Source organism: Passer montanus, unplaced genomic scaffold, assembly GCF_014805655.1.
Source record: "Passer montanus isolate IOZ18808 unplaced genomic scaffold, ASM1480565v1 scaffold185, whole genome shotgun sequence".
In the NCBI taxonomy this organism is placed as follows: Eukaryota; Metazoa; Chordata; class Aves; order Passeriformes; family Passeridae; genus Passer; species Passer montanus.
In genome coordinates, this window is record NW_024365937.1 from 31328 (window position 1) to 46828 (window position 15501).

General features: G+C 43.3%; 1 protein-coding gene across 6 annotated transcripts in view; it reads left to right on the forward strand.

The window, feature by feature from the left end:
* The window catches only part of SUSD4 (sushi domain containing 4), an 85264-nt gene that overhangs the window by 8501 nt on the left and 61262 nt on the right, over positions 1 to 15501 (forward strand). Inside the window, exons 1-2 of one of the 6 annotated variants that reach the window (XM_039705808.1) lie at positions 2414 to 2437; positions 3068 to 3220. In XM_039705808.1, coding sequence (XP_039561742.1) covers positions 3103 to 3220 — 118 coding nt within the window. In that variant the 5' untranslated portion in view covers positions 2414 to 2437; positions 3068 to 3102. The other 5 variants (XM_039705806.1, XM_039705807.1, XM_039705805.1 and 2 more) reach the window with 5 other exon arrangements.

Below are 15501 nucleotides of genomic sequence, written 5' to 3' on the forward strand. Positions count from 1 at the left end.
AAGCCTCTTCCTCCAAGGAGAGTGAAACTGGCCAGGAACACCTCTCACCACATGGCAGCGCCCACAACCTGCCACAAGGAGCATGTGATCTCTACCTGCTCCCACCACCACCTCGATGCTCCTGGGCCCAAACAACAGGAACCTGAGTCGGGAGAGTGCAGATGAGCACTGGCACTTTTCATCTTCATTCTGAGAGGTGGCATTTTTAGCTGCAGAAGCAGTGCAGGGAGATGGAAGCAGTTTTGTGAGTACATATGAAACAAAAAAAAAAAAAAAAAAAAGGGCACATAATTTCTTGGACTTGTTTGCAGCCCATCTGCACCAGCACCAGGGAGGGTTTATCCCCAGAGGCAATTCAGGGTTACTCCCCACAGGTTTGAGGCTCATTTGTAACTTGCTTTAAAAAAATAGTGGAGGGGCAGCCAAGTGTATGAAGGCACATAAAACATAAATCATGACATCTGGGTGGGATAACCAGGGGACAAATCCTCCTGTAGTTTACAGTCTGTGCTATGTAACAGCAGCTCAGAGCTTCAGGTCCAGCCCACTGATCACTGCTCTGGCCCCACTTCAGCTCAGGAGGATGCAGTAAAATTGATTACAGATGTCAGATTTGGTCACAGAACAGTTGTAGCCCTTCAGGCAATCCATCCATCCCTTCCAGAAACAAAGTCCAAGCCAAAGCAAAACGGCTCCTTCCCTTCTGCCTCTCTGTGGTTGGGGTTGCTTCAGGCTTCATCCTCCCCCACCTTTTGCTGCTCCTCACTCAGTTTACTTTCCTGGGCTGCAGGAGCCCTTCCCTGCTCCTGCTGACATGGATTCCTGCTAAACTCCTTCAGCCACTGGGGGCCCAGCCGCTTCAGCCACTGCCACCACCTTGCACACACATGTCCTGCTCAGCAAGAGGAGAATTTTTACAGTTCATTAAGATTTTGAAGAAGAGCTGCTGCACAAGAAAGCCTTGATTTCTTGGTGCTGTTTTGAACAGGGATGGGCCCATTCATGTGGGGTGGCTGACAGGTACCTGGAGCAGTCAGTTGTCCTTCCTCAAGCTGAATGGTGTCAGAGGTGCAGCTGCACACGTGGGGATAGGAATAAGTGGCAGAAACAAGGGTTAAGTAGTACCTATCAACACCGATAGACATTAGTTTACTTGCCCCTTCCTCCTTAGAAGTGTCTGGGTGCTCCACCCACACTGAAGGTAGACATTGTATCCAGCACTTTGCATTTCAATTGATGGAGAACACGAATAGCATCAGATTGCTCGGGACATTATCTTTTGCTATTTTGATTTCAAAAATGAAAGCTACCAAACCAGTAACATAAAGATCCTCTTATTACAGATAACAGGAATTCCTGCATTATTGCTCTGTCCTGCTGCTTGTAGTAGTCAATGGCTTATTGCCTCTGAAGAACAACTCTATCATGTAACTTGTGCCTGTGCTGTGTTTGCAGGGCTTAGACAGCTATTACTGCCCTGAACTCCCTCTTTGGGCTGGCTGGGGACATGAAAACTGACCTGATCAGGAAATGATGCTTGGTGAAAATGCTCTATATTTTCCAAATTTTCCTGTTTATATGGAGCAGCAAAGGTATTTCAGAGACAATAGCCAAAAATTGGCCAATACTTCCCTATTCTTAGCAGAATACATACATTTCACTGTGAGATGCCCATTTTCTCCAGGGGAGATAAAGTACTATGCTTCTTACACCGGCCTTTAAACTGATGCATGATTTGAACTAAAATCTGTCCTGAAGAATCTTAAGTTTTAACTTGGAGGAGACAGCACTAGGTAGCTGAGACACATGAAAAGAAGTTCAACATTACCAGTATTTACTATTAACTTTGAAGCATTAGGATGTGCTATGGTCACATGCTGTTAATATTATCCCTCGTGCCTTTGGGTCTGTGTTTGTACTAAGCATAGATATGTTTCATTATAAATGTGCATTCCCTTGTCCCTGGTTTTGTTCCCCTTGCTGTGTCCCAGGAGTGTGCCAAACACCTTAATCTGCTTAGCAGAGTCCTTTTCAGCTAGAGGACACCCTCTGCTACCTCTGAGCAAGGGTAGAGATGCAATGCCCAGCTGTGGAATGGCACCAGGAAACAGAGCTACCACAATTGCTGGAGCCACGAGACGGTCTCTGATTAAGTGATTCGTGGCTGTGAATTTCACAGATTCACTAAATACAGCTGATTCCTAACAGTAAATTGCTCCGGCCGGCAGGCCGAGGCGTCCTGCGTTTCCCCAGTAGCAGCTGGTAGGCGAGAGTGCTCAGGAATATCCCTTCGCACTCCCAAAAACTGTGAAAGATAAAGCACTGCCACTAGTGCTGCTAAACCGCGTCTCGTACCTAACCCTCTGCCTACGTGACGAAGCACAGGGCACTCCAAAGATGCTCCGTCAGTGTTGCGCACCACGAAACCCCGTTTGAGGTGAAAACGAGCAGAAACTACCGGAAGCGAAGCCTTAACTTCGCCTTCCCCGACCCTCGGCAGTGTTCGGGGGCCCCCCGGCGCGGGGCAGGGGATGCCCCTGCGGGCAGGGCTGCCCGGGCAGCACAGCAGGAGCGGCGGCGCGGCCGTGCCCGCGGTTGCCATGCGTGCTTGGCGCGCCGGGGCTGCCCGGGCTCCCGTCGCTCACGGCTCCCCGCACCTCCGCTCCTCGCCGGCTGGGCGGGCGGGACGGGCCGGGCAGGTGCGCGCTGCGGATGCCGCTGCCCCGCTCGCAGATAGGGCCGGCCGGCTTCGGGATGCGCAGGAGTCTCTGTGCGCCTGTGTGGCGTGTGAGCGTGTATGAGTGTGTGTGCGTGTGCGCTCCGCCCGCCCCCGGCAGGCTGCCGAGCCGCAGCGGCGGAGGCGGCGGCAGTAGCGGCGGAGGCGGCGGCAGTAGCCGCGGAGGTAGCGCCAGCTCTGGCGGGGGGGGCCCCCGCAGGTAGAGGCGGCGAGGAGGCATGGCCGGGGGAGCCGCGGGGCCGGGAGGGCGGCGGGGAGGGCGGTAGGCGGCGCGGGGGACCCGCGCGGAGCCCCGGGCAGCGGCGAGGCGGAGCGGTTCTCTCGTTGCAGGTGGCGGCGAACCGGATGCCTTTGGCGGGCAGAAGATGTGTCATGGGAAGCAGGCGAGCAGCGGCGGTGCCCTCCCGGCGGCGCGGCGGGTGCTGGCCGCGGCGCTGTGGCTGCAGCTGGCGCTGAGCCTCGGCCCGGGGCTGGCGGCGGGCGGTAAGTGAGTGAGGCGCCCCGGCCCCGTCCCCGGTCCCCTCCTCCGCCCATCCCCAGCCCTGGCCACCCCATCCCCAGCCGGCCCCGCAGCCCCGACCCGGGGGGAGCAGGGAAAGTTCCCCCCCCCGCGCCCCCTACCCCCTCCCGTGCCTGCCGCGGGGGCGCGCCGTTTTGGCACCCTGCGTGGGGACCCCCGGCAGGAGGGAGCCTCACCCCGGCTAGGCAGCACTGGCTCTCTGTAAGTACTTAATTTTGAAACAGCGTAATTTTTTGAATTTAAAGTGGGAAAAAAAAAATAAAATTTTTTAAAAAGCCTTGCCCCGCCGCGGTCCGCTCAGACATCTCTTGGATGACTCTTAGTGAGAAATCCCCGTGCAGCTGGGGAAAGCAGAAATTTCGGGAGGAAGCTGACGATTCGGGTTTGGAAATGTAACGTCCTTCAGCACTCTCCTAGTGGAGGAGCGACCCAGCTTTATTTGGCCTTTTAATTTTAATTACCTTTTTAACACTATCATTTAAATTATTGAGCCTGTGAGCTATTTCAGAAGGTACTTTTAATTACAAAATTGTTTTAAATTGATTCTATAATTAGACTTGGATTACTGGAAAAGTCTTAAAGTAAACTGCTTTGCTGCAAAATGAACTTAGCTGTGATATGAGAGCAGCTTCACATTCCTACTCCAGCATGGTATTATGTGTTTGTGTTGGGGGAATAAGCCATTTTATGATTGAATCACATCACTAATGGCAGAGCTCGATGTAAAAATTGCTTGGGCTTCTTCTCTTGCCAAAGACTTATGCCAAAATTTTCTAATTTGAATGCCTAAGCCACAACAGCTCTAGTCCAGACATGTTTTCTTTAACTGAATATGGACTTACAGGAATACGGCTGAAGAGGGCTTCAAAAGGTCATCTTGTCCATCCTTCTCCTGATTCAGGCCTAGTTTTCTCTCTGGAGACGATAATGCCATTTTTGAATAGAAATCCTGTGACTGAAAATGTGATTCCAGCTAAAAATGCTTTTAAACTGTTGCAGTCACTCTTTAGCAACGGCTTTTTTTTTAAAATTTTAATTTATTTTATTGCAACTGTGTAACCCTTGATTTCCTGGGCAGCTCATGTTTCAGTGTGGTGGTGCTATTCAGTCTGTCCTGTGCCTTTCTCCAGATTAGAGTTGTGTGTGCTCCTGTCCTTCTTATGGCTCCATTCATAAAAATGAAGCTGCTCCAAGGCCCCCTCCTCCCTGAGGCTCTGCATATCCCACAGTTTGATTGTCAACACTTATTTAGCCAATTAGTGTTAGAGGTTCTTCAAAATTTGGTTTATATCTCCCTCAAATTGAATAATTTTCATCCCAGCCTGCAATAAATTGTTGTGCAATGCTGATGCACTAACACTGCTGCCTTTCACCTCAGTAATGTAACTAATTCTGTATCAAATTTCATTTGTAAATCACTTTAGTATCTTTCAATAACTTGGGGGTATTTTTGGACCAGAGTCTAGGAAAAGGCAATGCACTGAACGATTGTGCGTGGGCATAATCACCAGTGAAAAACATTCATTGCTGTTCTGATTATTGCTATTATTTTCCAATGTGGTTGTGCTCAGAAAGTAGGCACTGTATAAATCCCAGCAAATGTACAGTCTTTGCATGTGGTAGAATATATGGTTGGTGGGTTTCTTTCACCCGGTGTCATTTGAGTGGTAAAAATAATGAGCTTTGTAATTAGAACAGAGGACTGTGAATTAGCATGCCTCTTATTTTAGGCTCTGTTGTATCTGTGAGCAGGCTCATTGTGCTTATGTAGCTTGCTGTGTTTGCTGTGAGGGCTCAGTTTTTGGCTCCCCAGCCTGTGACCCAGAGTTTGGGAACTCTGTAAGCAGCTGCTGACCACAGTTGTGATTTTCTCTCATTTTATGGATTTTTGTATTTAGACACAAGGCACGTGGCTTTACTGACTAGTTTGGAAAATGTAGTTCCAGTCTCCTTCTGTCTTCTCATTATCTGTTAAATCAGAATAATCATACTTCTCTCAGAGATTTGAAAAGAGCTTTGATGACATTTAATGCATATACTATGGAGGTGGAAAGAATTTGTTTCAAAGCTTTAGAAAAACAGAACTGACAATATGCTGAAATAAAAACTACCTCACATATTAAAACATTAAAATGAATAACGTAGGGTTATTTTTTCTAAAAAGCAATCTATAGCTTATATTTTCGATCCCATTTACAGCTTCTTCCCTTCTTTGACTGATACCAGGATCTGTCTCCTGTAATAATCCTGTCATGACTTATGTGACTCCTATTTTATGTCTGACTAAGCTCTATTGATTGTCATGTTTTACCATTTCATCCCAAATCAATACTACTTATAACTCTTTTTTTCTTGTCAATAACACTGCAGAGAATAACTTTGTTTATTACACTTTGACTTTTGCAAAAGTGAACCTAGTGAAAAAATTTGCTATAGAAGTGAACTCAAATGAGCAAACCTTTCAGCTATCAATATCCCTCATTCATCTCTAATGTATTTAAAGCTGTTGATACCGAGGATAAAGTGTATCTGTCAGCCTCTGGCTTTCATCTAATCATTTTTGTTTACAGAACCATTTCGGTTGGAAAAGACCTTTAAGATCATTGAGCCCAAGTGTTAACCCAACACTGCCGAGGCCACCGCTAAACTGTGGCCCGAAGTGCCACATCTACACATCTTTTAAATGCCCCATGGGTGGCTGACTCAACCACCTCCCTGGGCATCCTGTTCCAATGCTTGACATCCCTTTTGGTGAAGAAATTGTTTGTAATATCCACTTTAAATCTCCACTGGTGCAACTTGAGGCTATTTCCTTCTGTCCTGTTGCTTGTTACCTGGGAGAGGAGGCCACCCCCCACCTGGCTACACCCTCCTTTCAGGTGGTTGTAGAGAGTGATAAGGTCTCCCTTTAGCCTTGTTTTCTCCAGGCTGAGCCTCCTCAGCTCCCTCAGCTGCCCCTCATCAGGAGGGACAAAAAAAAGAAGAGACAAAGCAGGAGCAGGCTGGGAAGCCTGTTATGAGGAGAAATGAAATGTGTAGTGGATGGAGCTGATGACAACTTACCCAGGAGTTTTAAGGTATTGTACAGAGTTCACTGTGAAATTAGTATGGAGATAATAGCTGTCATGATTAATTTTTAAATATATTTTAAATACCTGCAACTATATTAAAATAGTGGAGGATGATGAAATCTCAAAGGAAAGGGAGGAAAAAAGTTCAATAAGCTTCTGTTTTTGATATTTGTTATGTGGTCTTGTACCCAGATGTGACTTGGGTATGTGTCTGCTTTGTTGTCATGGGTCAGTTGGGTGAACTCTGTTCTTCTGCAGGGCCCAGTGTGGAGTCTCAGGGCTGCAGCACACATCACATAGGCTTGGAGAGGGCTATGACCTTGTCTTGCCTCCTGGCCTTGAGCAGCATCAGTGTTCTGGCTGTATTCCATGGTCTGTTTCATCTCTTTGACGTTCTGCTGCAGAAATGCACGCTCCAGTTCCTCCAAAGCCTGGATGGCTCCAGTTTCTCTGAACTTTTCCTAGGTTTTCATTGTACTTTCTGGATTGCTGGTCACTCAGACCTTGAGCTTGCTCTCATGGAACCACTTCCCTATGCAACGTGCCTCATTGGCATTGAACAGAGCTGAGGAATATCCTGTGCCGTGGAGCTCTCCTCCTGCTCAGACATCCTGGCTTCCTTTGTTGTCATTATAGGATGATGCTGAGTTATATTCAGCTTCTGGTTCCCTGTAGCTCCCAGGGCAAAAGATTTTCTTTTTTTAGCATTGTAATCAATCAATTTGTGGTGTTCCCCTGGTTGCATGTTCTGCAGGGAACATCCCTGCAAATCAGTAGTGCTTTTAAGCTGGGAAGTACATCATGCACAATTGCAAAGAAATCTGGCATCTTGTGAAACCTTCAAATATACTGAATATTAGAGATTTCATTATGAATTGTGGTGAACTTCTTTCTCTAGATGAAGGCTGAATTGTTACTGCTCTGTGATTGTATTGCATTTGATTGAAATTTTGGTTATGCCATGGTTATGGTAACTAATCATTGACTTTGGATGTAGTGGTCGTCAAAACCACATCACTCAGGTTTCTGAGGGTGGTGGACTTGTTTCCCTGGGGTAACAAAAGTTTTTGATATGTGATGATGATGATGCAGGTCTTTGATAGGGCTGACTTTTGGTAACCTGCAGTTGTTTCTGGCAAGAAAAGCCAGCCAGAGATTTGCCATAAGTGCCTTACATGTGATTTTGGGATTATAAAGAAGGTTTTCTGAAAACTCCGAATGGTTCCTGATACTTTCTCACTAAGTCTGCAGTGAATGTATTTTATTGTCTCTTTCTCAGTGTGTCTGCTTTTCTTGTCAAGCAAAATAGACATTTCAGCCTCGAGTTCCTTGTACATTTGATGAGATCATCAGTTATTTTGCAGGATTTTTTTTTTAACCTCCAGCTTATTGGAGAAGCTCAGTGTTTTGAAAGGAAAAGATTTTTCCCACAGTGACAGGATCTCAGTCCCAGATGTACCTTATGCAACCTGTTCTCAGCAGTTAAGCACCATTCTGATGCTGCTCGGAATTGCAAATGGCAAGGCCGGTGACATCAGAGGACGGCAGTTTATCATTTGTCTTAGTGGCACATCCATCTGCCTACAGCCGTGAGAGAGGTGGGCATATTTCATAGATTAATCTTAAATCAGTTTCTTAGCACTGTGCAAGAAGGACCTTTATCACTGATGTGCTGTGTCATTCGGAGACTGAGGTTAAATTTTGCTTCACTGCTTTGCTCCCTTACTCTCAGGATTGCAATAGAGTATCTTTGATCTCTGTATTAGGGGTGATTACAACTTTAGGAGAATTAATTAATTCTGCTTTGCTTGATTTTCTCATCTGTAAAGTAGATAAGTGATGTATTTTGTGGGTGTGTTATGAGGGAGTTAGAGAACCTCCCAAAGAAAATGTTACCAGAATGAGAAATAGAAATTTTAGCAAAGCATAAACTGAGCTTTATCAAAGCAGAAGGTTCTTTACTATTCATGATTTTTGTTGTTGCTATTTGTGGGGTTTAATAATTAAATATTCTTACCAGAATTAGGAAAATGCTATATTTTTAAACTTTTACTGATTCCTATTTTTTTTTTCTACAGGATTGATCATGTACTCAACTTTTTTTTTTCAAATAGTGTTGAACTCTGATTGCAGTTCATTTACTTTTATAACAAAATACACATTATTAGAAGCAGGAAACCTTGCACTTGTGCTGTGCATTTTCATGAGGTTATAGGCGGGAAAAGGACAACAAAGTATGGCCTGAATTCATATTTGCTGTGTGCCAGTGCAAAGTGGTTGAAGGCTGGGCTACACTTACTGTTGAGTATTGCTTAGTCAGAAAATGAGCTCAAGGGATAATGTGGTGTAGTGTGTACAGTTTGATTCACTGAGTGGAAGAATTTGCTTTGCTAAGATATTAAGGGACTGAAGATACAAGGATCCTACCAAATTCAGCAATTTAATTGTGAAACTGGCATCTCCTCACTTGGTTTTACATCTCCTCAGCTACTTCCTTTGAGGTGGCACAAGCAGAGAATTATGAAACCAATTATGGGCTGTACATCTATTAATTCTCACAGTGGTTTACAACTGCAGTTTTTGGTGTCCACACTCACCTTCTGTCTGACTGCCCCATTGCTTTTGTTGGCACCGAGTTGGCATCCTGCTTTGCAGAGGCGGCTCCCAATGGCTTTTGCTGAACAGCTGGACTGCTGATGGGGTTTATCTGAGTTGGAATGTTTCTTTCTCCTCATACTATAAACAGTGGAAGTGGTTGATGGTGCCATCTGTGCTCACTGAGATCCTGTGGGGCAAATATGTTTCCACATTTGTGACCTTTGAATCTTTTAAGTTGAGTAGTGTCCATCCTGGGTTGCTCTTCTCCTTGTTGTTAAGGGATTGTACCAAGCTTTTCTTAGCTAGGGAGGGTCTAGAATTTATCAGGAACATTTTTGCATTAATTGTTTTTGTCACTGATGACCAACTTCAGAAAGGACTATTGGGGCTTTTCTGCCAGCACCCCTACTTACTTTTGATAAACCTATCTCATTAAACCCATAATTTGACAAATATTCTTGCTTGTGGTACCTTAATAGTAACAACAGTAATAAAAATTTGACTTTTTTTTCATATAGCCCTTCTCATCCATGGAGTTTAACGCACTTTATAAAGGAACATACATAAGTTTTATTATGCTCCTTTGTAGATGGAGAAATGGCTGTAGAAAGATTAATGTCTTGAAGACACATTTCACATAAGAAACAGGTGTTGTCATATACAGGGAAGAGATCCTTTGGATCTTCATCCATCGCTTTCTTCTGTAAATAGAATTTAGGGAAATTTCCAGTGTGGTTTATTTGTGTGACCTTTATGTCTGAGATAACACATGGCATTTTTCCAGACACCAAAAACATCTTCAGAGTAACAACAAAAAAAAGTGTCATGAGTTAGGTAGAGCCCTGGAAAATGGTATTATGCAGGTTTCTCATGGGGTAAAGTCTATATTAAGAGAAAGAGAAAGGGTATTTCTGCCTTGCTCAGTCGTGTGGTTCATTATCACAGTTTATACGAAAGAGCAACATTAGAGAAGTACTGCATGTGTTTTAAATTAATTCTAACATACTTGAACAGTTAGAAGATCATTGCATGATAGGCAGCTCCATGTAGACTGTGGCTTGAATGCCATTGCCTTATATTGCCCATTCCTCTTTAGAAATCAGTAGATGTTTAATGTGTTCCCATAAAAATATGGGTTCAGCTTACAAATGTTTGCTCATGAAAACATAAGATGTGATGCAGAGGACACAGAAGGATGAAACAGGTTTAGTCCCTTGATCATTTCTGCATATGGTGAAGCACAGCTAAGGGTGCAGCGGAGTTTCTGTGTAAAGAAAAATTCTTTAACTAGAAAAATTTACAAACTGAAAAGAGGAAACAGCTTACAATAGCCTGAGGAAGAAAATAGGTTATGTTACTAAGGGTTAAATTATGTAGAAGTTGGGTAATCAAGGGTATAATGAGATAATATCCTAAAAATACACTTGTTTACACTGCTAAAGAAAAAATGAGATATGGCATGCACATGAATTAGAGGAATCATTATATCACTGGACTTGCATTCTAGAGACCGAGAGAACACCCTAAAAAGAAGAGGTTGTCTTTGAAGATGCAAAGCCATCAGATCTTTTGTAGTACTGCAGAAAGGCAGCAGAACTCATAGCTGTTTATCTGTCAGGTTACAGATACAGATTCAAGAGAAAAGCTGTCATGCATGTTGGGAGGGAGGAGAAGATGCTCAGAAAAAAAAGCCTGTAAACATGGGGTCCTGTTCTCACTTTTGTCATTAGCACCCGTGAGTGTGTACAGTAAAAAACTATGGAACAGAAATTTTATTTCCATCTTTCAAGACGTGGGACAACACACTTGAGAGCAGAGTCAGAGAAATAAGACTGGAAAAGAGCTCAGAAGTGCCTATAGTTTATCCTCCTGCCCAGAACACATGAGTTACATATTTACCTCAGGCATGTTACCATTTGAGAATTTAGGTTGGAAACTCTACCATCTATTCAAACGCTTCATTCTCAAACCTTTATAAATGTTTTTGTCAAGTCTAACTCAAATTGTCATTGCTGTTACATAGGAGTCTGAGGATTTCCATCTCTAGTGTGGGATTCTCAAGTGTTGCTTCCTCCACTGTGCTGCTTGTCAGTAGAAATCCATCAGTGCTATGTCTTGGGCCATCCTGACTGCTGCTGTCACTTTCCTGGGTCAGGCTGGAAGAATGCAGACTGCCCCAGCAAAGAGTCTTTCAGAAGTTATGGACTAATTGACAGCCTGGGATCTGAAGTTTAGCTGGAGCTGCCCCAAGGTTCATGTGTTGCTGCCAGCACAGAAGGAGCTGTTGTGATTCTTAATGATGGAACTTCCATTTTTCTGGTTTAGTGAAGGTCACAGCTAAGTTTATGCTTAACACAAGATCAGATATTTTACCAGCAGCTATCAAAAAGGTCAGCTTTACCTTGCTCATTCTGAAGGGCTTGCAAGGATTTTCCAAAGTCACAACTGGAAAGCATCAGGAATAAATCTCAGAGCCCTCCCATAAAATATGCTTATTTACAGTCTGTTCTCCTTGGGGATATTAGACCAACACTTTGTGCTTGATCATGATGTAAACAGTATGGTTATTGCCACAATAAATTGCACCCAAGTGAATTTGTATTTTACTTCTGCAGACTGGGTACAGTTGTATATACTGAATGGCCCTGTGGTAATAGATTAGATCCACACAAAAGCTAGTCAATAGCTTAAGACTTCCATGTGTGTTTGCAAATAAACAATTTTACCTGAAATTTTGATAAGCAGCTGCTTGACAGCTGTCACCCCTAGTGCCTGCATTCCCATTTCCAGTGAAATGGTTGGTAATTGTGGGTATCCAGGAAGATTGTGTCATTCAGGAATGGCAGGGGGAAAGGTAGGGGATATTGGAGAGTGTGTGGGGAGGAGTTGCTTGGTTAGGCTAAACTGGAAGTTAGATTTAGAACAGTACTAAGAGGTGAATTAGCAAGAGGCGATCTTCAAGGTGTGTGGATGGAAGTCAACAGCACTACCTGCTTGGGTAAATCTTTCAGCTGTAAGAACTTCATGAGATACAGTGGAGGTTTTTTATGTATTTCTAATACTCTGTGGAAGCCTACCATGCTATTGCTGTGTTTGTGTAAGAATGATTTGTATTCTGAAAGCAGTGGGTACTTATGAGAGAGAGGCATTTTTCTGTATCTCTCCACTTAATTGACATTTTTAGGGATATTTTGTACACATCATCTTACTCAGAGAAAACACAAATTATCCACTTAGAACTGAAAATAAACAATAAATAATTTGGTCTTCTGTAAATTTGACTTATAAAATAGCTTTGATTGCAATTACCATCTTAAAGGAATTAAGATTAAATGGGGTTATCATGAGCAATAGTAAAAATGAAAATACACAGACATTTGTCTTGGTCTTGTAAAAGTGCAGAACATTCTTCTCTCCTCTGAAAGGGGACCATGACCCCCCCCCCCCCCCCCCAAAAAAAAAAAAAGTCCAGAACCATTCTGGGGGAGCACTAGCTAGTGCAGCCACAATCCTGGGTCCCACTCTATCCCTTCTTGAGTTTAGAGATAATCATCCTGGGCAGTTCTTTCCATTGCTGACTCATAACACCACATGTTCTTTTCTCTGCACTCCTTGTTCTCTTCTCCAAGGCCTGGGGTTCTTCTGTGGGGCCAGAGAAGAAGTATGGAGGATACAGTCTCTTTTCTTCAGACATAATTCCAGATTAATTTTATCTGGAGTTATATGGGTGAGCTGGAGGGTGTGACATGGCTGTTTCAGCACAGTAGCCACATTTTAAAACTCCCCCTCACTCTGCCCTGTGGGATTCATGTCCCAACAAGGAGAGGCTATTGTTTCAGGCCTTGCCCTTCTCTTTTGACACTGAGAAATGTTTGCCCATATGGAAGAATCCAGCTTTCAAGTCTAGCAGAGTCCTTCCCTGCTGGTAGCTCATGTCTCACCTGTCATTGCTGCCCTGATCCAGTGCATCTGTCTTAGAGACCAGCACAAGGAAGGTACAGACTCGGACTGATTTTCTCAAGACTAAACTGGTCTGTAGAGGCTAGGATATTTTAGTTCAAGGGGGAAATCCCAGTGAAAATATTCACCAGATAAAATACATGAATAATTGCACAATGTGTGTAGGTGAAGTCCAACTTCATTATGCCTATGATCTCTTGAAAATTAGGTCATGAAGGGACATGCCTCTGCACAGTGGCAGTAAGAGATGCCAGTGGAAGAAATTGCAGGAAGGGGCATCTGGTCATAAAGGAGGGATACATATCTGTCTTTGCATGCAGCCACACACTAATGCACTTATCATGCCCCTTATTAATCTTATGGATAGGTGGATAGGGAGGAAGATAAATCGTGAGATGTATACATATATGCTGAATAAGAAACTAAGGAAAAAGACCCCACAACCCAGGAATGAAATGCCAAAAAACATGCTACGCTCATTGACAGTCTTTCCAAGGTTCTTATGCTGGTTCTTAGCATTTACAAGGTTGCTTTTTACACTGAAAAATGGATGAGTGCTGTCTCTAATGCTTCTGTTTAGGCACAAGAGTGATACTGGATTCATGTGAGGGATGGAGAGCAGGAAAGTGTTCGGTATATTTAGATTCGATATAATTGTTATTTCATATTCAGTAAAGTTACAGAGATGGACTTCATTCCTCATTTCAAAGAGAAATCCATCAGATAAATTATGTTCACTGTGGGGAGAGGAATTTTGTCAAAACCAAGGTGAAAGATGCCTTTTTTCAGTAGCCTTGATGTACTAGGAGGTGTGCTTCTTGCATGCTACTAATAAGTGTATTTTTTAACCCTGGGTTCTACATGTGGAAGAGTTTTCTTGCTTCTTCCAAAAGGCTGTCTGAGAAACCTCGTACTTAGAGCAGGTAGATCTGTGGTGCTCAGGAAGTCCATATGTCAGCCAGGCCAAGGTTACAGGACTGAAAAAAAGAGTATTTTGAACTTTTTTTTTAGCATGCCAATGTTATTGGAATATTAATAAATGTAAGGGGGTACTCATTTAAAGTAGCTCAGAATTATGTCAGCTGGAGGTTTTGCTGCAGTGCATTAGTATCACAGGTAAATGATTCATGACTTTTGCCATCCTGACCTGTTTGAAGCTGTGATTTAACAATGCAGACTTTCAGGGAAAACAGTTATAAATCTGATCTTTTATATATTTTATAAATCTGATCTGATAATTTTTTTTCCCCAAGGAACAGCTGCTCCCAGCTGCAGCTGTATAGTCATCTTAGCATTTGCTGTTTATGATCCCTTTTTGCCATACTTAATATCAGTTTAATTCTTTGGTTGTTTTATTGGAGAGGGAAAAGTCCTTTGGTAGTGCATATATACTTATAGTGTTAGAAAAAATATTTTCCATATGCTTAGGTTTTCTATCCTTGCCATCAAGTGATTCTGTTATTATAAAATCTCCTCTGAAGTACAAGTTCCAGGCAGTGCAGGGAGGTGCAACAGGATTTCAGGAGCCAGTGGGACTGGCAGCTTACTGTAAATGTTAACACAAGGCTGCTGTTTGTTAGCTTGGAAATCCATTTGCTAGTTTTTCCCTGATCTGAACGATTGGATGATGTAAGGATTTTCCTGTTCATCAGCTTTCCATTTCTTCTGTGAATTTCCTGTCTTGCTCCAAGGCAGTCATTCAGGTTATGGTGACTCTGGTCACCAGCACTACAGCCAAATTTCCTACAAGAGCAAATCTGGATCCTCTGTATTACCTCCTACACTTGACCTCAGGAATGGAGGAGGTAGGGATGAGAGGAGTTTGTATGAGTTGAAGAGATTTGACTCACGAAACAGTTCTAAAATGATGCCCCCCCCACCCCCCCAAAATGTACATGCAGAGATGAGGAAAATCTGTTTTTTTTCTAGAACACAAGATGATTCTGGTCCTTCCGGTTTGTTGTACAGCCTCTCCTTTCAGTGTCTGAAGACCACTCCTTCTTTCTCGCTTACATCCTTGTCAGTCTATACTTATCTCTTCCTCTGACTTATTTTTAAAAGTACTTACCTGAAAATAAAATGAACAGGTGGACTAGTGCCTTTTCTGGGAGATTTTCTGGGAAGCTGCAAGGCAATTAAAAAAATGTTTAGTCTCTTTTTGTAATTTGGCTGCCATTCAGCCTTCTCCAGATCATCTGGTCTCTCTGCCATCTAGATCAACTAGCTTTTAAAAAAATGTCTTCATGCACACTTTTAAACCGTTTGCCTTGATCAGAAATACAAAAAAAAAAAAAGTCAGAAAAACAAGACAGGGATGTGCTAAATGGGGAAAATTGTCAAGGGATATATTATTCAGAGCTTTATGTAAAACTTCCCTTTTTTTCCTAGTTGTAATGGTAGTTTCACTCTTGCCTCTCTTATTGAACTTGACTGTATTCATTTGGTTTGCTTGGGGCTATCTTAGTGAGTTTTGAAAGGAAGGGCTGGTCAGTATCCAGTCCTGAGTGTTCCTTAGTATCAGTTCATATGATCTGTGGTAGGAAGGGAATGATTCTGTACATCCAAGCCTAATGACCTGAAGTTGTAGAGCTAAATAGCAAAACTGCTACTGGCAT